This window comes from Euleptes europaea, chromosome 8 (assembly GCF_029931775.1).
Source record: "Euleptes europaea isolate rEulEur1 chromosome 8, rEulEur1.hap1, whole genome shotgun sequence".
NCBI lineage: Eukaryota > Metazoa > Chordata > Lepidosauria > Squamata > Sphaerodactylidae > Euleptes > Euleptes europaea.
This window is the reverse complement of record NC_079319.1, coordinates 85,504,364-85,530,009: the sequence shown is the minus strand read 5'-3', so window position 1 is coordinate 85,530,009 and position 25,646 is coordinate 85,504,364. Positions and strand designations below refer to the sequence as shown.

General features: G+C 43.6%; 1 protein-coding gene across 1 annotated transcript in view; it reads left to right on the top strand.

Moving 5' to 3' along the window:
• CDH18 (cadherin 18) overlaps positions 1 to 25,646 on the top strand; it is a 222,992-nt gene that overhangs the window by 178,586 nt on the left and 18,760 nt on the right. Inside the window, exon 7 of the mRNA XM_056854114.1 lies at positions 6,540 to 6,676. Coding sequence (XP_056710092.1) covers positions 6,540 to 6,676 — 137 coding nt within the window. The remainder of the gene's footprint in view (positions 1 to 6,539; positions 6,677 to 25,646) is intronic.

Genomic DNA, 25,646 nt, shown 5'->3' with positions numbered 1-25,646 from the left:
GATCCATCCAGCTAACAGAGTTTGTTCAAATAACTGAAACAATAAAACATTAGACCAATATGTGCTGGAGTTTTTACTTTCCCAAGGTTACTGCTTCTCGAAGAGTTACTAAGTATTTGGCGGGGAGGGTGAAGAATATGTTCTGGTAGTTTACACTGTAATGAGAAAAACCGGATATTAAACTGGAATACTTTGTACCCCTGTCATTCTCTTAGTGGTCTTGCAATTCATTAGTCCTTGCTGTAACTGACGGCCAGCGGAGACCATTACGGATCCTTACTAGTTTTGCAGACTGTATTACAAATTACGCTCTGTTGCAAACTTAACTGAAACTAAAAGGTGATAAATAGAGGGAATATTTCCATATAAAACACAACAAAAAACACACTTCTGTTCCCTTTCTGGTAGCATATTCTTTATTTCCAGGCTGTGCAAAGTGCACTTCCCAGATTAAAGAAACCTTGCACAATTTTAAAAGCTTTTTTTCCTGTGCACTTCAAAGTGTTCATTTTATGAGCAGCTAGTGGAGCGTGCAGGAGCATCTTATTGCCGCCTGTGGCTTTCCACTTTGTCTAATTGTTGTGCAGTATTACCTAGTAAGAAGTGATATATTGCGGTACTTAAGTTGCCTGCTCCTGCTGGCGATTTAGAAAAGCCATTTTCCATCTGGCTTTGTTTCATCTGGAAGCCGTGATGGACAAACCCAGTTCACCTAAGTTAGAATCAAAGCAATGAACATCTTTTCCACCATGGTCAATTAATGTGTTTTATATCTTATTTTGAACCTAGCCCCCAGCATGTGGATAAAAACATCTTCCTGATGGGGCTAGATAAGGATTGGGGCAATGTTTATGCAAACCTACAAAATTCTGGAACAACAATCGGGGAGAGGTATAAACATAAAATAGTTTGTGCTGAAGTCTCATGAAACAAATGCAAGAAAAAAAGGAGGGGAATAAAACCCACCCTAAAAACAGAAGCTGGGTACCTAAGGTTGGGTGAAAAGAAAATATATATAAGACTATGTATAAATACTGAAAGTATAATTTATTGGAAGCGCTATGTAAAAGTTAAAATTGTTTAAAAGCATTAAAATAGCACAATGGCATTTCCTGAGGTTGATAACTGTAACCACATACCTATGGCCTATGGGGCCTTCATCAGTGGTTAATTAAAACCCTTGTTAAGCCTGCACACATTTAGAGAAATACATTAATAAATTCAAACAGTTCAAACCCAACCAGGCATGTGTATATGTTGTAAAATCTATTCCCAATTATTCGAACATCTGGTATAATAGGTTCTAGTTGTAATACTGGTTAGTATATATCTCTCATATACTATGTGTGCAGGTATCAACCTAGTAAAGCAGTCTTGTGAGATTTCAGAGGTATTCTACTGTACTATGAAAGAAAGTCAGCATGGGGGAGAGATATGTGGACAAGCATAAAGATGGATGGGCAAAGAATGGGGGTGAATCTTAGCCAGTAAGGAAGAAAATAGAGCAAAAAGGTGGGAAATGAGGGCAAGGGAATTATATATTCCTTAACCATATATATTTAAATTCACAACATTCCACCTGACTCTCCCAGGCATCTTTCACAAGCTTTGACATTTATTTATGTTTCTGACATGGCCAAGAACAGGCAGCAATGCACAAAAACATATCTGGCCTGCAAAACTCAAAACAAATCTATAGGAACCCCCCTTTCCATAATTGACTGGTTTAAATCAGGTGGAGCCTGAGGCGGGTAAGATTTGGAGAGGGGTGGGACTTCAGTGCCATAGAGTCCACTTTCCAAAGTGGCAATTTTCTCCAGGCGAAGTGATCCCCGTCGCCTAGAGATTAGTTGTAATCCCATGAGATCTGCAGCCACCACCTGTACGTTGACAACCCCGCCACACACACACACACACACACACACACACACTGTAGTGTGTATGGCCCCTGAAACTGCCTCTCATGTTTTTACAGGTCCCCAGAAACATCGTGTGGGTCAAAGTGAAAGGCTACAGTGTGAAGGAGGTATTGGAATAAAGTTTGTCTTCTTTGAGAAGACGTACCTACCCCTGGCAGAAAGGGAAGCTACAAGCCAAATCTCAGTTTTGTACTGGTATGAAGCAGAGACAGCCATGGAGTTGGAACACAGTTTGCTGCATCTGGAGAGATTGTTAGGAGGCTGTGTGACTTCCCAGTTGATCTTCTGATGCTGTGCTGAGGATAGGGAGGGTGCTATTCCATTATCAAATATTTCTTGAAGACTTTGAAGAAAACAGATGACCTGTATCTGTTCAGGAAGATTGCCAAGCCAGTCCTAGTTATTGAAACTGTCCCAACCTATCCGAGCTGCCAAAGAAGAGTGACCGTCCAAACATTTTCCTGAATCAACATCTGTGTGTTTCTTTCTGCGTACAAATTAAGCTTTCAAACAGCAGGCTGTACGAAATTAGTAATGAGACAACATTGGCTGTGTTTCCAGTTTTATATTGTTATAGTATGTCTGCTAGTGGACTCTTCCCATATTACTATAAGCCTGGGTGGAATGATTTGTTTTATTCATTAAGATAAAGGTTTTTTTTGGGGGGGGGGGGTTTGCCATCAAGTAACAGCTGGTTTAGGACAACCCCATAGGGTTTTCAAGGCAAGAGAGGTTCAGAGATGGTTTGCCATTGCCTGCCTCCACATCATAACCCTAGTATTCTTTGAAGTTCTCCCATCTAAATACTAGCCAGGGTCAGGGCTGGGAGTGTGTAACTGGCCCAAGGTCACCCAACAAGTTTCCAAGGCAGAATGGAGATTTGAACCTGAATTTCCCAGGTCCTAATCCCAACACCTGAATCACTACACCACGCTGGCCCTCAAGTGCGCTCATGCACATGCCTGTATAGGATTCCACAGAAATAAATGGGCAGAATAGTCAGTTTAAAGATAAGACATGCCTCACTGAAGTATCAGACTTGTGGGGGTATCATCAAAACCTAGTTTCTGGTATATGAATAAGATATTTAGTGCCTCCTTCATTTTCCAGTCAAGATTCTTAAGCCGATCTGAATGCCACCAGAAGTCTGTAATTGCTTCAAATGTTAACAATAACCTTCAGTGAAGTACACTATTTGATGCTCCTTGCCCGTCTTCTTCTTGGTGTTGTCTTGTTCTGTTTCTTTCTTTTCTTTTCAAGGCCCTCAGTGTTAGGCAGAGTGCCAGCAATAGAAGGAAATTACAAAGAGCTCCTTAGTTCTGTTTGGAGACTATTGCGGTACAGTATGTGTTGGCCATCTGAGTAATACTAGTTCTTGGAGGCGAGAGGAGAGGATGAGATTTGGGTTTTTTTGCTTTCATAATTCATGTGGAGAAAACATCCTGTCTCCTCACCACACAAGGCAAGCCATCAAGAAGGTGACAGCAGATAACCGGTGATGCACTTACCATTCCCCCACAACTTCCTGTGGTTAGTCAAATAAGCCTGATATGTATGGCATCTCATGCTTAATTTGAGCTTGTGTGGCTGTTTAAGATTGACAGCCTCTGGCAATATTTTCATGGATCATAAACCACATCTGCAGTCTTGCTTAAAGGAAGAGGAAGAAGAAGAGGAAGAAGAAAAAGTGTTGTTTTTATATGCTGACTTTCTTTACCACTTAAGGAAGAATCAAACCGGCTTACAATCACTTTCCCCTCCCCACAACAGACACCCTGTGAGGTAGGTGGGGCTGAGAGAGTGTGACTAGCCCAAGGCCACCCAGCTAGCTTCATGTGGAGGAGTGGGGAGTCAAACCTGGTTCTCCAGATTAGACTCCACTGCTCCAAACCACCGCTCTTAACCATTACACCACGCTGGCTGTCATGCTTCAAAAATAGGAGAAATCAATCACATATCCTTTTCTAATGTAGCTATACTATGTAGTCTCCCCCGCCCCCCTTATCCAATTTCAGGTTGGCTGGTGGGGTGGGGGACAAGATTTAGATACTGGCTCTTGAATGCATTCACATTATATAGCTTGGACACAGCGTTGTGCTAGGATGTGGGCCATCTTGATTCAAGTCCCCCCCGCCCATCATGGAAGTTTGCTGAGTGGTCTTGGGCCAGTAACTCTCCCATAGCTTAATCTACCTTACAGGGCTCCTATTGTGAGCATAAAATTGAACAATGTTGAGAAGAGAATTGAACAATGTTATAAACCACTTTGGGTCCTCAGTAGGGAGAAAAGTGGAGTATAAATCTCTAAATAATTGCCAAAAAAGTGTTCTAAGACTATTAGCCTGTTATAACCACCAGGGATACAGATGCTCCCAGAGAACTAATTGCAGACTGGTTATCTGAAATATAGGGGGTTTGCTTTTCAGAGTTATTCTAGGAACCCCAGAGATGGGTCCTAGGTCCTCTTTCTTTCTTTCTTTCTTTCTTTCTTTCTTTCTTTCTTTCTTTCTTTCTTTCTTTCTTTCTTTCTTTCTTTCTTTCTTTCTTTCTTTCTTTCTTTCTTTCAACTAAGATTGACTTTTATATTGCATATTCATTTAAGCATCACATCTGGGTGGGTAATCTACAGCTGCACCCTTTTGGTTCAAGATCTTCTGCTTCATCGTCCAATATTAGCTCGTATCCTTTTTAATGTTTTCATTTGGCTTTCTTTCCATTTTCTTAAACTAAGCTATCTAATGTGGAGCTTCTTCACTGCCCTCTTGGCACTCCAGCATTTCTTCCTTCATTTTCCTTGCTTTGCAGTTCTCTTACAATCCTTTCCTACACTGAGGTGGATAATCTTAGCATTGTGTTTGATACTTCCCTCTTTTTTTGATTCCTTTATCCATGATATAGCATTATTAGGACCCTGACAGCTTTTGAACGCTTATAAATGTTGGCCTTCCCTGACTGTCTTTACCACTAAGATTTTAGTGAACACTCTGATCAGCTCTTTATGTTGGTTATCGCAGTGTCCTACTTTCTGATTTCTCAGATCCATCATCTTGCATCTACTTTACATTCTGTCTTTGTCTAGTCTGTTCGCTTCCCCTTTGACTATATATCACCTTTGTTTACTCACTCACCACTGGCTTCACATGAACGCACAAAGCTACCTTATACTGAGTCAGTCCATTGGCCTGTCAAGGCCAGTATCATTTACTCTGGCTAGCAGCAGCTCTCCAAGGTCTTAGGTGGAGGTCTTTGATGACTTGGGCCTTTTATGCAGGGGCGTAGCCCCACGGTCACCCTCCCCAACTGCTTTGGGGCTTCCTTTTGATTATGCATACCTTTTCCACTCGGCAAAGGTCGCCTCAATTTCCCCATGTGTTTTGCCCATGTTTCCCAGATGCTGTTTTAGCCAGAATCTGGATAACGGGGGCAAAATGTGCAGGGAGAGTGAGTCGATCTCTAACGGGCGGAAAAGGCATGCATAATCAAAAGGAATCCCCAAAGCAGTCAACAGGGTGACCGTGGGGAAATGTCCCTGCATAACAGGTCTTACTTCCCTGATCTTTTAAATTGGAGATGTCATGAATTGAACCTGGAACCTTCTAAATGCAACTGACCCATTTCCTTCCTTGCAGTGCAGATCGCTGAGCCCTCTGACAATTTTTTCTTGGTAATCTCTCAGGGACAGCATAGTGGGGGTATGTACAGGGAGGGAGCAATTGGTGGAAATGCTGCCCCCTCTTTAAGAAAACTCTTCTTATTGCCCTTCACTGTGTAGTTGAACACTGGTCATTAACTGATTTATTGTGCATAAATTCTTCATAGGTTTAGACATTTGGTATGTTTGTATGTATACGTTAATATGTTAATGAAAGCACAGATGTCCTTTGTCAAGCTCCTGATTTCTGAGTTGTTGTGCTCAAAAGACAAATTTATATGTTGCTATCATAATTTCATGATGGATAGCCATGTTAGTCTGTCTGTAGCAGTAGAAAAGAGCAAGAGTCCAGTAGCACCTTAAAGACAAACAAAATTTCTGACAGGGTATTGAGCTTTCTTCAGCCACAGCTCACTTCTTCAGATACAGCTAGAATGTGAGTCCATCTGTCCTTAAGTAGAGAAGAGTGAATTAGACGCACAATGGCAATGTAAATGCCAAAAGCAAGTAAATGGCATTGGCAGATGTGATTGGATTCGTGTGATATGCAGAGGGGTCATAGGCATGGAGAAATTAGTATTGGTAATGAGACAAGAATTCCAGATCTCTGTTCAATCCAGAAGAATGCATTGTGTCCATGGGCACATCTAATCCAATAATGTCTACTCCCAGTGGCTTTTAAGGATATCTCTTATGGTCATAAGGGTTCTTGTCAGTTCTGCTACTTGAGGTCTTTTAGTGAGAGATACCGGAAATTGAACGTGAGACCCAGATCTTTTAACAGGGGGTGCCCTTGAACTCCTTTCAACATCAGTTAAACCAGCAGAGACCTTCTGCAGGAAAAGTGTGTGCTCTGACATGGAGTCCTCCCCCCTTCCACAGTGTAGATTTAACTGGCCAATTAATTGAGATCCCTTTTCAATGAAAAGCATGTCTGAAGTTTTAACTTTTTTTGCTTTCCTTTTTAGATATTTTATTGATCACCATATGGAGGAAGACAGATATTTCATCATTGATGTCAACACTGGAACTGTTAAGACAGCCAAGGTTTTTGACAGGGAAGAAATCTCTTGGTACAATATCACAGTCACCGCTTCTGAAATTGGTAGGCAGTCACAAGATTAAGAGTCCATACATTCTCACGGAGAAAGGAAATGATCTCTTGGGGGCAATTGACCATTTTATTTCTCTTTTTGATACAGAGCTATTTCTTTAATACCGATTGTTGAGTTTCAAAAGAGTTTGGAGTACAGCTGTTGCTGTGGTCAGGTTATGTCTGAAAGAACATGGCAGGGGTACGGCTGATGCTGGTGCCTCTTCCCCATGGCAAAATTCAGGAATGCAAATTGCATGATCCATTATAATTGAATTACAAGTTTCCGCAACCTGACAAAAAACATATGGGGCAGGGAAACTCAGCGTAATGATCTTGCATCACAGGGGTTTTTTACTATATTATTATACACTAGTGGAAAAAGAAGAAGGTTACTGCATCATGCATCATATAAACCATATAGTCCTGGTCTTTGATGTTTGGAAAAACCTAGGAAAAATACAAAAAAAACCCAAAACCGGCTAGCCGCATTGGTCCAAGACAAAAGCCATATAATATTTTTAGCAAGACCAACTGAAATTACACAAAACGGAGTGCAAGCTTTCAAATTCTCCAGATTTATTCATCGGGAGGGCCATTAAAAACAAAAAAGAACCCCCTTTTATTGAGCTGTGAAACACAGGCAGTGTGCTGCTGCTGCTGAAGTCGTCTTGTTTGGGGGCTTCCTAGAGGCACCTGGTTGGCCACTGTGTGAACAGATCGCTGGACTTGATGGGCCTGGGTCTGATCCAGCAGGGCTTTTCTTCTGTTCGTCTGTTTGTTTGTTTAACATCCAGCCAGATAAAAGAATTCTGAACAACTGAAAAGTTTGCATTCTGTGGAAGCAATTCTAAGCAGGTCTACTTATAAGTAAGTCCCAATGCAGTCATTATCATATTACTCCCAGGAGAGTGTTCTTAGGATTGTAGCTGGTGCCATATTGCTTTGGTTGGTCTTAAAAGAGATTTCATGCCTTTTCTTTCTGGAACTGTGCGTATGTTTGCACATGCATGCATGCATGTCAGGGGTTTTTCCCTGCACAAGATTACCATCTGGCCCTACATTCAGCTTTGAAAAGAATTATAATTGGGGAGTGGTGGATTCTAACAGCCATGGTTATTACCTATGTCATTTTCTCAGGCAAGGAAGTGCTAAGGGGAAATGGGTGGACCACGACAGAGAAAAGTCTTTCAAATATTCCTTAAAAATTTAACCTGAGCAGGCCAGTAGTGATCACATGTGGTATTTAGTCAGGAGGCCTTTCCCCCATACTCAACTGCCCCGTCCTCTCCCATGCCCATAATTAATTTGCTGTTACACCCCTCATTACCAACAATAGTAGAGCTTGAAGCTAACATACAGTAGAGGGAGAAAAGAGGTATTAAAAAATAATTTTAAAAGGAAAACAGAGACTGTGCCACCAAAAAGGAGGTACAGCCCCGCTGCTGCTCAAGGGGGTATTCCCAGGGCGAAGGGGGTTAGGATCTGCCCAAAGGCAGCTCTGCCCCCAGGAACACCCTGGGAACTCCTCCTCCACGCAGCTGTGGCCATTCTTTTCTGGGATTTAGTTCCCCGATTGGCTGCACTGGTGGTGGGGGCTGGCGGAGATCCATCTCTCCCATACACCAGCGTGTTTGCCCCATTGATACAGTGGCACCTACTCCTACTGTTGCCAGGTCCCTCTTCACCACCAGCAGAAGGGTTTTGGGGTGGAGCCTGAGGAAGGTGGGGTTTGGGGAGGGGAGGGACTTCAATGCCATAGAGTCCAATTGCCAAAGCAGCCATTTTCTCCAGGTGAACCAATCTCTATCGGCTGGAGATCAGTTGTAATAGCAAGAGATCTCCAGCTAGTACCCGGAGGTTGGCAACCCTACCTACGCCAACTCTTAAGGAGATCCCCCCCTCCAGATTGCAGCCATAGAGTTCATAGAGCAAAGGAAAGAGGACTACTTAGCACAGGGGTCCCCAATGTGATGCCCGTGGGCACGATGGCAACTGCCGGCACCTTTCTTGGTGCCTGCCAAGTGTTTTTAGAAAGCGGCTGCCACCGCAGCATAAGGACCTTCAGTGTGTTACTCTATGTGAGTGCAAGAAGATATTTTTAAACATTATGCTTATTTTGAAAGGTATTCTTTTAAACAAAGCTTCTGCCTGAAATGTTGAAGAGCTACTATAAAGTTATGAATGGTAACTTTCCCTGACAACTTGTGGTTGGCTCTGGCTACGGCAGTAACCATTTTGTAGTTGGGTTCGGCTGCTGTGGCAGTATGGTTGTCAGCCTCCAGGTGGTGACTGGAGATCTCCTGCTATTACAACTGATCTCCAGGTGATAGAAATCAGTTCCCCTGGGGAAAATGTCCACTCTGGCAATTGGACTCCATGGTGGCGGTGGTGGTGAAGAAGAAGAAGAGTTGGTCTTTATATGCTGATTTTCTCTGCCACATAAGGATGAATCAGACTAGCTTACAATCACCTTCCCTTCCCCTCCCCACAACAGACACCCTGTGAGGTAGGTGGGGCTGAGAGAGCTCTAAGGGATCTGTGACTAGCCCAAGGTCACCCAGCTGGCTTCATGTGGAGGAGTGGGGAAACCCACCCGGTTCACAAGATTAGTGTCTGCCGCTCATTTGGAGGAGTGGGGAATCAAACCCGGTTCTCCAGATTAGAGTCCACCGCTCCAAACCCCCACTCTTAACCACTGTACCACCCTGGCTCTCCCCTCTCCAAACCCTGCCTTCCTCAGACTCCACCCCCAAAATCTCCAGGTATTTCCCAACCCGTAGCTGGCAACCCTATTTGGCAGCCAATTTGTAACTTTACCCACCCCTTGTGTCAAAATTCCAAAGGTGCCCGCAGGTTCAAATGGTTGGGGACCTCTGATGTAGCATTTTTATAGTGCCTTTCACAAAGCTCTTCATGTCTTAGCAATCTGTAAAGCAACCTTGTGAAGGAAGTCAACATTATTAGCCCATTATTGCAGCTGAGGCGGATAGGGCACAGAGACCATGCCTAAAGTGAAATTTGAACCGTGGCCTTTTTAGCTTCTTCCACCCTTAACCCTCACATTGCGGCAGCTCATAGAGACTGCCTTTATTACAAGGAAGATGACATTTGAAAGTACCTTTACTAAACTAAAGATTAAGACCCATGTACTATTTTTGGAGGCTTCTGCTAATAACCTGTGAAATTAAATGTCAAAAGCTTCTTAAAAATTTTATAAGGCCACTTAGCAATCAGAATAAGTAAGATGGAGACATGGGAAATAAACTGTCTGAGATCTACTTTGTCCCGTCAATAATTAAGAAGCGGAGTGTGTTTCTACCTCTCCCCAACATTTCCCTACACATAAATATTACTTTCACTCGGTTGGCTGTTCCATGAAATGGACTGAGGAAGGAGTGGAGCAATGATCACAGGGCACAATTTATTTAACCTGTAAAGAGCAAAATGAAGTTTCCATAGAGTTTTTTTGAGGCATGCCGTAGCATCCTAATCACTTCCAGAGTAAGCCCAGAAGGGACATCATTGCGTGCACACACAAATTGCTCCCACCACAACCACCGCAAGGATGCTCCCACCGGTGGGAAATGGGAACCTGTCAACCCTAGATATGTGGTTGGGTACCCAAGGTTGGGTGGAAAGAAAAAAAGGAAATTTTATATATATGTATCTGTGTATAAATACTGTTTATAAATACTAAAAATATAATTTATTAGAAGCGCTAAAGGTTAAAATTATTTAAAAGCATTAAAATAGCACAAGGGCATTTCCTGAGGTTGATAACTGTAACCACATACCAAACGCGTTTTGGCCTATAGGGCCTTCATCAGTGGTTAATTAAAACCTTTGTTAAGACTGCACACATTTACAGAAATAAATTAATAAATACATATACAAACAGTTCAAACCCAACCAGGCATGTGCATAGGTTGTAAAATCTATTCCCAATTACTCAAACATCTGGTCAGATATTGGTTCTTGTAGGCTACCTGGGCTGTGTGACCGTGGTCTTGGTATTTTCTTTCCTGACATTTCGCCAGCAGCTGTGGCAGGCATCTTCAGAGGAGTAACACTGAAGGACAGTGTCTCTCAGTGTCAAGTGTGTAGGAAGAGTAATATATAGTCATAAAAGGGGGGTTGAGCTGAATCATTGTCGTGCAAAAAGTATCCTGTAAGTATCAAGACAATGTGCTAATGAGGGTGTGGTATGTTAATGTGGAACCATTGTATCCTGAAGTGATCTGTTAATGTGTGAAATCCAAAGCTAATCCGCATGGCTATTGTGGACTGTAGTCTTTGTTAGTCTGGAGGTTTTCCGGACAGGAAGCCAAGCCTTATTCATTCTTAAACTCTCTTCTTTTCTGTTAAAGTTGTGCTGATGTTTATGAATTTCAATGGCTTCTCTGTGCAATCTGACAAAATAGTTGGTAGAATTGTCCAGTCTTTCAGTGTCTTGGAATAAGACCCTGTGTCCTGTTTGGGTCAGTCCATGTTCAGCCACTGCTGATTTCTCAGGTTGGCCAAGTCTGCAGTATCTTTCATGTTCTTTTATCCTTGTTTGTATGTTGCGTTTTGTGGTCCCGATGTAAACTTGTCCACAACTGCAAGGTATACGATATACTCCTGCAGAGTCAGATAGGTTCTAGTTGTAATACTGGTTAGTATATGTCTCTCATATGCTATGTGTGCAGGTATCAACCTAGTAAAGCAGTGGTTTAGGGTTAGGGTTAGGGTTTATTTAACAATTTATTTAACCTGTAAATAGCAAAATGAAGTTTCCATAGAGTTTTTTAGAGGCATGCTATAGCAGCCTAATCACTTCCAGGGTAAACCCAGAACGGACATCATTGCGTGCACACACAAATTGCTCCACCACCACCCCCACCACCACAAGGATGCTCCCACCGGTGGGAAATGGGAACCTGTCAACCCTAGATATGTGATCACCATTTTGTCTGAAAGAGACAATGGCTGTATTTTCAGCCACTCATTCCAGCACACATGTAACAAAGCTGGAAATACACAATTTGCCTCTTCCAGCCAAAATATTCATTTTATTTTACTTTTATTTAAAATGGCAACAGCATGTGTTAGGACAATAAAATGTAGCACGTTCTCCTGTTATGCAACTCAAAAGAAATGTAGCATGTTCTCCTGTTATGCAATGGGCTGAGAAAAGGGTAACCTTGCTTAGGACTGAAAGAATGGTACACTATGATAGGAGAGTAGAATGTCAGTGTTCTCTACTGGAAAAGACCATCAGCAAACACAGCAAGGGAAGGAACACAGGTAACACGACACCCTCTCTTGTATGGACACCTGTGGCATGCTTCATTATTAGTTGTAATTCAGCAGTCTCTCTTTCTAATCTCCCTTTAAAATCCCTTTGTAAGAGAACTGGGGCTGTGCATATTGATAAACCCGAACCGAAAAAAAGCCATTTCAGTAAATTGAGTAAACCAAGATGGCTTACAATTGCCTTCCCTTCCTCTACCCACAACAGACACCTTGTGAGGTAGGTGAGGCTGAGAGAGTTCAGAAAGAACTGTGACTAGCCCAAGGTCACCCAGCTGGCTTCATGTGAAGGAGTGGAATATCAAACTGCTCCTAACTACTGCTGGTTAGAGTCCACTGCTCCTAACCACTACACCAAGATGGCTCTACTTAATGGTCACTTTGCATTCTACTTCCACATCCAAATGTCTGGCGGTAGGAAAACCCTGCTGATGTATTTCCCCTCTTTTCAGCATGGATCCTACCACAGGGCAATCCTAAACAGAGTCTACCCCTTCTGAGCTTGTTGACTTCAGTGGACTTGGAAGGGTATCACGCTGCCTAGGACTGCACTGCAGATATCTCTTAGCCACCACAAGAGGGCGTCAAGCAAATTATATGGATGAATGAGATGAAATGGTAAAAACGGGTGGGGTTTCTTCCTATGCACCCATCATATTTCCATTCGCCGTTAACTACCGTGGGTTAACCGAGTCCAATTTGCACTTTAATTTATAGGAGATGCCGCTGGCAAAGGCTGCATTAGTGCTCTGCGTGGCTATTTTATGAAGACAGCAAAATGATTTTTATAGTTCTTCCTACTCTTGGGATTGAGTTAATACTTTGAACTGAGTAAATTTTCTTAGTAAACTGCAGTTTTATAGTTAACCATTAAGAGCACAACCTCTGAGACCTGGATATATTGTGCACCATCCTTTTAAGTGGTGTCTTTCCCCCCTTCCAAGGCAGCACACTCTTGGCTGCAATTTAGTCCTAATCATAAACTAGTATACACCAACAGACAGGTTTAATTAAGATTTAAAAGCCTCGACGGGGCTTATCTATGAAGTTGCATGCCCATTGAGGCTGATGAAGGGGGAGGAATTTTTGCATGTCGCCGCTCTGCAGAAATAAAACTCAGTATCATCCAACTTAAACGTTGCCCTCCTATGCATTATTTATTTCTCATACAATGCAGTCCTAAGCAGAGTTACACCCTTCTAAGTCCACTAAAGTCAACGGGCTGAGAAAAGAGTAACCTTGCTTAGGACTGAAAGAATGGTGCACTGTGATAGGAGAGTAGAATGTCAGTGTTCTCTACTGGAAAAGACCACACACAAACACAGCAAAGGAAGGAACACAGGTAACATGGCACCCTCTCTTGTATGGACACCTGTAGCATGTTTCATTATTAGTTAATATTCAGCAGTCTCTCTTTCTAATCTCCCTTTAAAATCCCTTTGCAAGAGAACTGGGGCTGTTCATATCGATAAACCTGAACCGAAAATAAGCTGGAAAAAAAGCCATTTCGGTGAATTTCAGGATTGGGTTTACCAAATTCCAAAATCTGGGGGGAAAGCCAAAGCCGAATTGGCCATTCCCCAAAAAAATGGGTAATTATCTGGCTTTTTTCGGGTTCTCCCCAGCCTTTGCAGAGCTCCTGGGGGGGGGCTTTTTGAGGTAGAGCCCCCAAACATTCTGGGTAGCTTGCAGGGTCATGCTGTAGTTTTCAATATATTTAGTGTTAACAGTATAGATTATTGACAAACTTCAGCATAAATTTGAATGAATTCTTGGTTTTTCTGAATAAAACATTAAAAGGCTGAATGGAAAATGTGAGTGGATGGGAAAGGAACAGAGAGTACAGTCAGCAAAAATCAGCTGCTTGAGAACAGAGGCCAGACAAACTTGTGGTTTACTGATATGGAAGCGCAGGAAAAAAATGATATCAAAGTGACCTTTTAAATCCCCAATGGGAATAGGAAGGAGATTTCCTTACCCATATGATTTTGTTTGGCTTTTATAATATATGGAAACTCATTATATGCAAATTTAATAATGACATGTTTAGTCTTTTATTAAAAGTTTTTTATTGTGTTTTAAGGAATACAGAAGGGGAAAAAGAGGAAGGGGGAAGTTTTGCATCTGTTTGCGATAGACGATATTATCTCAATCAATAGTATACATACTATATGCTGTTACAACATAATCAAATGAAGTTTTGTCTGTGTGAGAACACTGCAACTTTTCCAAAACATTTATTTGCTGATTTTTGTGGTAAACAACTTTCAAAAAAGGTATATATATGCATCCAAAAATTATGAAAAGTTGGAGATCCTTCTCAGGCAGACTCTGTATTCCTTTAGGCTGTTTTGGGTAAGGCTCCCCAACATGACTCTTTAAAGGTATGAATTTCTGAATTTTTCTATTGTGTACCTGTATCCAGATCTATATTATTTTGTTAAAATATATTAGATCTTTTCATGAAAACAATTTTCATATATTTTTGTGTTTTCATATTTTACTTTTTCATTTTCATACTGAAGTAACTATAATTAAAAAGGATTTTTTAAATTCAAAGTTTGTATCATTGCTTGGGATGACTAGTTAAATTAGATAAAATATTTTTCAGTGAAATACAAGATCTAAAAACCTTAGTCACTTATCACAGCAAATGACCACTTCAGACTCTTCTTGCTAGAACCCCTAAGTTTGGTGAAGATTGGGTCGGGGGGGGGGGGCGAAGTTATGGGGTTGGGAAGAGGTTGCCCCCTCCCGCCTAATTGTCCCTAATAATTGTCCATGGAGGAGGGAGGGAGCGACGTCTCCAGAGCCCATAACACCAGACCTCCTGACCCAATCTTCACCGAACTTTGGGGTTCATGCAAGGAGAGTCCCTGAAAGCTACTTTGAAAATTTGGGACCTCTACCCCCAAAATTCCCCCACAGGAGCTTTGCAAAAAAATCCCCTTTGTTTGCTATTGTGGGAATTTTCCATTAGCCGACTTTCGCTACATAGATGCTATCTTGCGGAAGTTGGCTAATGGAAAATTCCCACAATAGCAAACAAAAGGGATTTTTTTTGCAAAGCTCCTGTGGGGGAATTTTTTGGGGTAGAGGTTCCACATTTTCAAGGTAGCATTCAGGGACTCTCCTTGCATGAATCCCAAAGTTTGGTGAAGATTGAGTCAGGGGGTCCGGTGTTATGGGCTCTGGAGAAGTCACCCCTCCCTCCTCCATAGACAAGCATTAGCCGATTAGTGAACAGAGAATCTGACTCTTACCTTCCTGCTTTTGTATGGAGGTGGGAGGGGCAACCTCTTCCAGACCCCATAACTTTGGGCCCCCCAACCCAATCTTTACCAAACTTGGGGGTTATTGCAAGGAGCATCTCTGCAAGCTATCCTGCACGTTTGGGGGTTCTACCTCAAAAAAATGCCCCTCACGGATGATTTTTTTTTCAGGAAACCTAAAATAAACCAAATTCCCATATTTACTGGTATGGGAATTTGGCTTATTTGGGATTTCCCCCCCAAAATCGGGGCCAATAAACCCAAACCTGAATTTTACCAAAAAAAAATTGCAAACCCAAAAGAGAACTGCAACTCTTAAACCAGCAACTGAATGTCCCGGAAGGTGAAAGTGTTCCCTGCTGGTTTCTGAATGTTGTGGTTTCTGGTGTCAAACTTATGTCCATTCAATCTTTACTGCTGGGATGTTTATCCAATGTAGAGGGTGGAAGGACAGTTATGGATGATGTTCCACCATGACAACAGAAAGCAATGGGGGCTCAAGCGTTCTACATTTGGTGTGAGCTCCAGATTTGAAAAAGTGGTACCACCTAAGCGCTCTTTCAGCTCCTATACCTCCTTCTTCTCCTTGGGGTTTCCTCACATTTGAGTTTCTCATGTTTGCATGTGGGAGTTAGACAACATGGTGTTGTACCAACATTCCAGTGAGATTCTGCTAGCATATCTCCACCACCACTAGGTTTGCCAGGCCCCTCTTCACCACTGGTGGGAGGTTTTTGCAGTGGAGCCTGTGGAGGTGGGTTTTGGGGAGGGGAGGGATTTTAATGCCATGTAGTCCAATTGCCAAAGCAGCCATTTTCTCCAGGGGACCTGATCTCTATCGGCTGGAGATCAGTTGTAATAGCAGGAGATCTCCAGCTAGTACCTGGAGGTTGGCAACCCCAACTCTTGGCCTGGAACAAAGCACAATAAAGATGAGGTTGTGAGGAAACAGGAATGACCCTGCTACCACAAACACAAGCAAAAGCACCCCTGGACAGAAAACCTCTTCCTCATAGATGCTTCCTCATAGATCCATTGTTTCGAATGGTTCCAGTATCATAAGAACATAGGACAAGCCCTGCTGGATCAGACCCAGGCCCATCAAGTCCAGCAGTCTCTTTACATAGTGGCCAACCAGATGTCTCTAGGAAGCCCACACCCAAGACAACTGCAGCAGCACTATCCTTCCTGCGTTCCACAGCAAAAACAGCAAGGGCCTTTTGTCTTTTAAAAATGGCTTGAGGACAACAAACCAGGATGATCAGTAGATGGGTTTGTGCTGAGCCGCCTGTCAGTCCTCAGCCCGGCAGTCCCTGACTCGCATGGTGATTGTAAATGACTTCCAAGCAGAGGCTATCGGAGAGCTCCAGATGGCAGAACATACGGCATATTCTTCAGAGAAATAAACAGTGACAAAAACATACCAGTCCAGGCTTTGACAGCAGCACCGGCACCTTGGTGAAGAGCAGATTTGATTTCCTGTTTCTCGTCTGCACTCTCTCATTTTTATGCACAGGAAGGCACAGCAGAGCAAAAGTACTAACGAAATGTTTTTGTGTTGTTGTTATGACAGAAGGCAAGATACAGTAGAACAAAAAAAGGGGGAGAAATCAACCAAATATGTAGACTAAGGTTCAAAGGTTGAGCTACAAACTATATAATATAACAAAATAATTACAATTATTTCAAGGTGTATGCAATAAAATTGTTAAAAACACAGGCCGTGGAATACAGGCTACATATAAAAATCAGTTATAAAATTCTAATGCACAGTTGATATACAAACAATATAAAAGACCAATGCTTGACCAGACACTTTTCGGCCTGAGTAGGCCTTCCTTGGTGGTCATAAATACATAAAATCATTAAAAAAACACATCCCGAAAGAAACCTTATGAAATATTTTTATCTGATATTTTGTGTGGCTTGATGTAAATTCTTAACCCAAATTGTGTAGCATATCCTGGGGAGGAAAGTGGTTGAAAGCAAAATGTGCAGTTTTGCAAGAACCTTGGAATCCTCAAAGTCAGGGCAATGTAAGCAACTGTAAAAAGAAGGTTCCCCCCCTCCAGATTTGCAGATACTTGCTTTAAACATCTCATATTTCTTATTCTGCCTTCAAAAGTGAGAGTACGAGTATAAAAGGAACAGCTTGCTGCTGTATGAATAAAATCTTCCACACCACACACTGGAGGAATTGAAAACAATTCCAAGGTAACGTAGTCTGTACGTTAGCCCAGGATGCTAGCAGGCGCTCTGAGGCAGGAGCCATGAATTCTAATCAAAACAAAGATGATAGAAAGATGCAAAACAGCAGGTTCTCAGATATTCTGCTGAGACAAAGATGGGCCCGTTTGTTGATCACACACCTGTTAATCCGAAGGTAAAATTCAGCAGGCACATAGGTAAATGTAGTCTCCTATGCAAGAACTGGGTCATTACTGACCCGTGGGGTGATGTCACATCTCAACATTTACTAGGCAGACTATGTTTATGGGGTGGTTTGCCATTGCCTTCCCCAGCCATCTACACATACCTGTGAATAAAAGGAGGATTTACACGGTGGGATCCAACCAGCCTTTTTTGCTCCATCTGACCTAAGTCTTCTCTTTACTACAGCCCCTCCCTATCCCACATTGCTGCTGTGCAAGCAGTCTCCATGATCTTCAGCATAGCTGTTTTGGTGCTCAAAAGGAACCCCCTCCTGGCCTTTGTCATGACTGGAAAAGCCAATAGGATCCCATTCACAGTAACCGAATGCTAGAAAAGTTAGGAATCACTCCCCCAGTTGAGATTGCCTTGTGGGCTGTGATGTACGCTTGGCCCTCCCACACTACAGTGAGATGTTGAGTTTATGGAGGAGAAAAGAAAAAAGACTAGAAGGAAGGGGGCACTGTTTCCACACTGAAATTCCCCTGATCCCAAGGCACCTAGGGCAGTGGTCAGCAAACCGCGGCTCCCGAGCTGCAAGTGGCTCTTTGGCCCCTGGAGTGCGGCTCTGTAATTAGATCCGCAGACCGTGAACGGCTGGAAAGACCCTTCGCTAACATAGGCTGCATTTTACCGAAGGAGAAGACCATCCCTCTAAACGCGCGTGCTCAATTTAGCAAACTGCTCCTTTCCTCTTACAGCCCCGCCTGGTTCTTTGTAGTTCATTAGAAAAGCAGAGGAGCAAAGTTCTCTTTCATTCTCAAAAGAGACGGATTACATCGGCAGTAAAAAAAAAAAGGCTGGTTCTATGATTGGAAAGTAAAAGGGGGTCTGGAATCCTCACTCCAGGTTTGTGCTCCCCTCCAGTGTTGCCATCAGTTGGTTTGGCCCGGCAGGCCCTCCTCCCACTGGCTGGCGAGGCGGGATGGGACACCTGGAGTTCATGCAAGGGGCGGGGGGAGTCTGATGGAAGAGGAAGGAGCTGGCCTGGGCGCAGAGCTGTGATTCTGCGGTCGGCACAGAAGCCAAGGAGGGGCACGCAGGTAACCCTGCCGAAGGACCCTCCAGACTAGACTTCGGAGGGCTTCGTGGGCACTTCGGAGGGAGGGTTGCACAGGGGCTGCCGCCCACATGCTCAGAGGTCATCTGAGCCCGCTAGAAATCCCCCCTGGTCAATACCTGCAGGCCAGGAGAGGGACCCAAACTCCGGCAAACGCCAGAGTGTGCAACCGCCAATATACTGAGTGTGCCTGCTTGTAAAAAATGCCTGTGTAGGAAGCTGAAGCTTCTTTTTTTGTCCCCCTCCCAGTCCCATCTGCATGATAAATGAACTGTCGATTGCCTTGAACTCACTCCCCTCCCTGCGGTCATTCCTGGTAGCTGGCTGGTCCGTGCAGCGTACTCTGCCTTCCAGTATTATTATTTTTGCAGTTCAGGGGAGAGGGCAGTTGTCAGTAATCCCCTTATAAAATGTCTGCCAGTGGCCCATGTAAGTCCCACCATGAAATTCCATATAGTAAACACAAAAATCAATGTGCTTGTAAAAAATGCAAAATTCACAGAATGGAAGTTCAGTGTTGAGGGAAGATGTACAAGCTGTACGCAACAAATGAAAAATAAAAGTACTTACTAATGTTAGAAACTGATTAGGCAAGAAGACCAGTGTTTTTAATTGCCTATAGTTTAATTAAGACTTAAAACTTAAATTAAAGTTTATTAAATTAATAAACAGTGTACCTACCTATATAGTTTAAGTTTAAGAAATTTGGCTCTCAAAAGATATCTCAATCGTTGTACTGTTGATATATGGCTCTGTTGACTAATGAGTTTGCCAACCACTGACCTAGGGGGTCCTAGTAGGGTTGCGAACCTTCAGGTACTAGCTGAAGACCTCCCGCTATTACAACTGATCTCCAGCCAATAGAGATCAATTCAACTGGAGAAAATGGCCACTTTGGCCATTGGACTATAAGGCTTTGAAGTCCCTCCCCTTTCCAAACTCTGCCCTCCTCAGGCTCTCCCCAGAAATCTCCAGGTATTTCCCAACCCAGAACTGGTAACCCTGTCCTGCTGTTGTGATACATAGGGCTGTTGAAAATTTTTTTGGGTAAAATTCGGATTCAGCAAAATTTGGCCCGTTTTTATTCAGGAAATGCCGAAGTCCGAACTCCCCCACTTTGGATCCATGCAATTCGGCATGAGATCCGGAGTTCGGGGGAAAATTCAGCCGAATAAAGCCATTAAAAACACAATCGCGCCTTTCCATGGCTCCGGGGGGGGCATTTTTGGGGGTAGAGGTCCGAAATGAAAGGGGTCCCCCCTCCTTAATGTGCATCTCTGACAATGGGGGTTTGCAATTAGCAGAGCTTGCCTCCCACTCCCGAAGCTCCCAGCCCCGACAAACAGCTGAGCTGCGGGGAGCAAGGGTGGGGCAGGTGCGAAGAAGTTTGCAAACCATGCAAAGCAACAGGTTTGCAACCATGCAAACCATGCAAAGCAACACGTTTGCAACCATGCAAAGCAACACGTGACGCCTGGGAGTTTGCAAACCATGGAAAGGGACAGAGGCATGCTAAAGGAGCAGGAGGGGTGGAATTTCCCCTTTTGCATCGGACTCGGGACCAGGAAAATGCATTCTTTAAGTCACAATTTGAAAACCAGTTTTGAGCAAGCATCAAAATAGACCTAACCGATCTTATGAATGAGGGAAAACCTGAGGACACACAACTGAAGCCCCCCCCTCAAATCAGGGAGAGACTCGAGGGGGCACACACACCCCAGGCAGAATAGGCAAAAGCCCCCTTTGGCTTCCCCACCACCCACAGACACTGCTCCCTCCCTACACACACACAGACTCTGCTTCCCCCCACACACACAGGAGAAAAATTATAGAGAAAAGCCCCAAAACGGGTCTTACTGTGGATGTCTTCTGTTCCATCTTCTTCGCACCTGCCCCTCCCTTGCTCCCTGCAGCTCAGCTGTTTGTCGGGGCTGGGAGCTTGGGGCGTGGGCGGCAAGCTCTGCTAATTGCAAACCCCCATTGTCAGAGATGCATATTAAGGAGGGGGACCCCTTTTGGGGCCCATATCTCAGCAACCCCCGACCCAATCTTCAGAAAACTTGGGGGTTCTTTCAAGAAGGGTCCTCTGAAGCTATGCTGAAAGTTTGGAGGCTCTACCCCAAAAAATGCACCCCCTGCAGCCACAGAAAGGAGCAAATGTGTGCTGTAAATGGAATAAAATGCATATTAAGGGGGGGACCCCTTCCGGGGCCCATATTTCGCCCCCCCCCGATCCAATCTTTACAAAACGTGGGGGTTCTTGCAAGAAGGGTCCTCTGAAGCTATGCTGAAAGTTTGGGGGCTCTACCCCAAAAAATGTGCCTTCTGCAGCCATGGAATGGCTCGAATGTGGACACGCACCCCCCCCCCCCAAGGGGGATCTCTCTCACACACAAACAGATACTCTCTCTTTCTCTCCCCGGGCCACACAGCAGCTGGGCTCATGCACTCAATCACGACTGATTGGCCAGAAGAAGACCCAGCTTGGCCACCGATTGGCCGCGGGAGAATGCTGCTTACTAACTGATGGTTATGCTGCTGCGCTGAACCCTGAATTTGCCAAATTTATTCGCCGAACACCCCGAACTCGCTGAATTCGGCACGTCATTTTCCCGCCTTTTTTTAGTTCGGTTCCATCCGAACTAAAAACCGCCGAATCAGGGGAAATTCGGCTGTTTTTCGGTTCAAGACCAACCGAATCGACAGCCCTAGAGATGCAGCAGCTGAAGAAGTTGTGTGTGGGGGAGTGTCATCATGGCAAAGCAGCAACATGGTTTCCAGTTGCATAACCAGAAGAGATGTTGTGGTATTGTGTGATGCCTAGCCCCACCACCAAAATCTCTCAGGGGTTGCTAGCTCTGAGTTGGGAACCCTGCAAGGAACCACTTGATCAGGATATCTGTAAGTCAGGTTTTTGTTTGTTTGTTTTAAGATCAGGATATCTGTCAGTCAAGGGAGGAGGTGCATTTAAAAACATACCTAATGCAAGCAGAAATATCTCCTTTGTTGTACTGGAATTAGAGGTTGCCTGCATCTACTTTTTTTTTTAATTCCTTGAGGAAGATTTCCAGAATGCTTCAGGAAGGCTTACAACATAGTTCTGATTGCCAAATTGGGAATGTAATTTTACTGATGGATTGACTGATTGATAGTCCATCTTTCTCACTGAAATTCAAGGTGGATTACATAGTACAAGTCAAGTACAATCAATAGGATAGGACATCTGAAAACATACAGGGATCTGAAACTGAGCTGAAACAAACCTGAAACAAAACATAAGCATTTAAACATAGTGCATTAAATGTTGTAGAAACTACCTTGTATGGAGACAGTGATAGGCAGCAATACAGTAGTATAGGCCCCAGTCTTTATCCCTTTACCAATGCAACTTTCTGAACCATATTAAATAATAAATTTTCTTAATCATATCCTTTTTTTTTTTTACAAAACTTGCCCATGTGTTTTCTTTTGCACTGTTTTGGACACATAGATATTTCCCTTTACAAGCCACACCTTCACAATTTCTGACCCACCAAGTCAAACGCAGCCCAGCAGTCAAGTTTCTAAGCCCATCTTGAGCTTGATAAATCTACCATTTGTAGGGTTGCCAGCTCCGGGTTGGGAAATAACTGGAGAGTTTGGGGGTGGAGTCTGAGGAGGGCGGGGTTTGGAGAGGGGAGGGAATTCTATGCCATAGAGTCCAATGGCCAAAGCGGCCATTTTCTCTGGGGAAAATTATTTCTGTTGCCTGGGGATCCGTTCTAAGAATCTGGGATCAGTAAATTTCGGGTTTAGGTTTATTGGGCCCAATTTTTTTGGGCAAAGTTAAATATGAGCAGCCAGTGTGAAGTAGTGACAAAAAACACTAATGCAGTGATATTGGGGTGCACCAACAGAGGCATAACATCCAAATCACAAGATGTCATAGTTCCACTGTACACTGCATTGGTCAGGCCGCACCTGGAGGATTGTGTGCAGTTCTGAAGGCCTCAATTCAAAAAAAGATGTGGACAGAATCAAGCAGGTGCAGAGGAGAGTGATGAGAATTATCAGGGTCCTGGAGACCAAGCCCTATGAGGAAAGACTGAGGGAGTTGGGAATGTTTAGTCTGGAGAAGAGGAGGCTGAGGGGGGGCATGATTGCTCTCTTTAAGTATTTGAAGGTCTGTCACTTAGAGGAGGGCAGGGAGCTGTTCCTGTTGGCAGCAGAAGATAGGACTTGCAATAATGGGCTTAAATTGAGGGTGGAAAGGTATTAGGATATTAGGAAAACAATTTTTACAGTAAGAGTTGTTCAATAGTGGAATCAGCTACCTAGGGAGGTGGTGAGTTCCCCCTCACTGGCAGTCTTTAAGCAGAGGCTGGACAAACACTTGTCAGGGATGATCTAGACTGATCCTGCATTGAGCAGGGGGGGTTGGACTAGATGGCCTGTATGGACCCTTCCAATTCTATGATTCTATGATTCTATTAGCAAAGGTGAACAGCCAATCCCAAAAAAGCCAAATAATTATTCGGCTTTTTCAGCAAACACCTATTCGGCTTTGGGCAGATTCCCAGTTTTTGGTATTTGGTCAACCCCAAACCCAAATATTGGCGAAATGGCTAGTTTTGGGTTTATTTTTGGTTTGTGTATGTCAGTATGCACAACCCTACTCTGGATCTTATTCTTCATGATTTAAGCCTCCTTTTTAACTTATGCCAGTGACACAAGAACCACTTGTGCCTGACTTCTCATGCCTGCCCTGGGCAATGTGGGAGGAGCCCACTTGGGAGCTTAGGGTTGCCAGATCCTCCCTCTTCTCTGGTGGAAGATTTTTGGGGGTGGAGACTGCACGTGCATGGCCACAAGCACGTGATGCCGTCACTTCTGGTTTACTTCTGGAAGCACCATAGTACAATGGTACAATTTACCACTCAACCCCGCATTTGAGTGATAAATCATCCTATCACACTGCAGCTTTCCGGAAGTAAACCAGAAGTGATGGGATCATGTTGCTTGTGGCTGCACGCACACACAATCCTTGCTGTCAGCCACCAGATGGATTGGTGGGCAATTGCCCACCATTCCAAGCCACCTGGCAACCGTATTGGTGCTCCTCCCCCATCAGCATTGTCCAATAGTGGAGAAGTTACTGTGGAAGCTACTCCTAGGGTTTTCCTTTGTTACTCCAGCAGCATGGAAAGGCAACATTTTGCAGCACCTCCCATGCTGCCATTTTTAAAAGTGGCCTAATTACATAATCCTTCAAAATTAGGTAACAACAAAAGGGTTGACATTTTTCCCAGAAATGTATACGTTTTGAAGTAGATCTAAAAACTGAGTTGGGGAGGGAAGGAGCGGAGAACAGCCCAGTTTTTGTGTTTTGTTTTGCTTTCATTCTTTTGATATTCTCCACCCAGCAAATTATCAGATGATTTTAATGACCAGTATTAGACAATTAAAGCAAATGAGTTCAACCTTCCTTTGTTCAAACGTCATTACAGGGCTGCAACTTGAACAGATAATGTAAAATTCATTGTCATGCATAATTGCTACAGAATGTTAATCACCCAGCCTGGTTTGTAGTTGGCAGAGAGTTCTGGATGATTGCCTGTTGCAGTGACGAGGCCGATGTTACGATTATTTCCTATGTCCTGGTGGCAAATGTACTACAGATTTTTTGTCTTGTGAATAACTTCAAGGTTAATTCTGTTCATGCAGGAATCTCCCCTGGATGCTCCTAATGTTTTATTTTACACAAGATCAGCAAAGTATTGCACTTGCCTTGAGGTTACAGCTGGTAGGGTTGCTAACCTCCAGGTGGTGGCTGGAGATCTCCTACTTACAACTGACCTCCAGCCGATAGAGATCAGTTCACCTGGAGAAAATGGACACTTTGGCAATTGGAGTCCCTCCCCTCTCCAATCCCTGCCCTCCTCAGTCTCCACCCCCCAAAATCTCCAGGTATTTCTCAACCTGGAGCTGGTAACCCTAACAACTGGCCAGATAATCTTCTAATATACCAAACAGTGATGCAAAAGCAAACTTTACTCCCTGCCTACCCTGCTTATGATGCTTACCCTGCAAAAGAAGCAGAATGGGATAGGATTGCCAGCTCCAGGTTGGGAAATACCAGGAGATTTTAGGGGTGGAGCCTGAGGAGGGCAGTGTTTGGGGAGGGGAAAGGCTTCAATGCCATAGAGTCCAATTCCTAAAGCATCCCTTTTCTCCAGAGGAACTGATCTCTGTTGGCTGGAGATCAGCTGTAATAGCGAGAGATCTCCAGCTACCACCTGGAGGCTGGTAACCCTAGAATGGGATGATAGAATCTTTGAATAATGGATTGTGCCACTTCAGGGATGGGGCTTTGAAAAAAATGGGGCTGTTCTGATAGGAAAAAAGACATTAAGAAATTCTTGAGGTATATGTAGGCATCTCAAATGCACTCAATGCACTCAAAAGATCCTGTGGACCTTGTACCGATTGTAGGTATTTCCTTCTATACCCTTTCAATCAAACAAACAACTTTTGAGATCACAACCTTTCAACAACAGAAAGGGCCTGTTTCTTCCACTGAAGCTTCTATTGACGTTTATGTTATAGCGCACAAATGAAAGAATGGGGTCATTTTGAAAGCATCAAAAATAAATCTGAGCAACATTGTCCTATGCATCTACAGAACTGAAGCTAGATCAATACATAATGAATTGTTTTGTATGTTCTGGCACAAAGAACTTTAGTGCTAAACTCTGACATGATTAATTTAACAGACAGTTCAAACGTAGAACTTCGCAGGAGGTCGTTTCTTTGAAGGTACACCCACAGCAAGAATTTTACTGCCTCCTAACATATTAACCTTTCATATGCAAGGATGGCATTGGTATGTTGTCTCATCTTTAGACTCAGGGCCTGCCTGATTCTGCTTTTATGTTTGTAGAATACC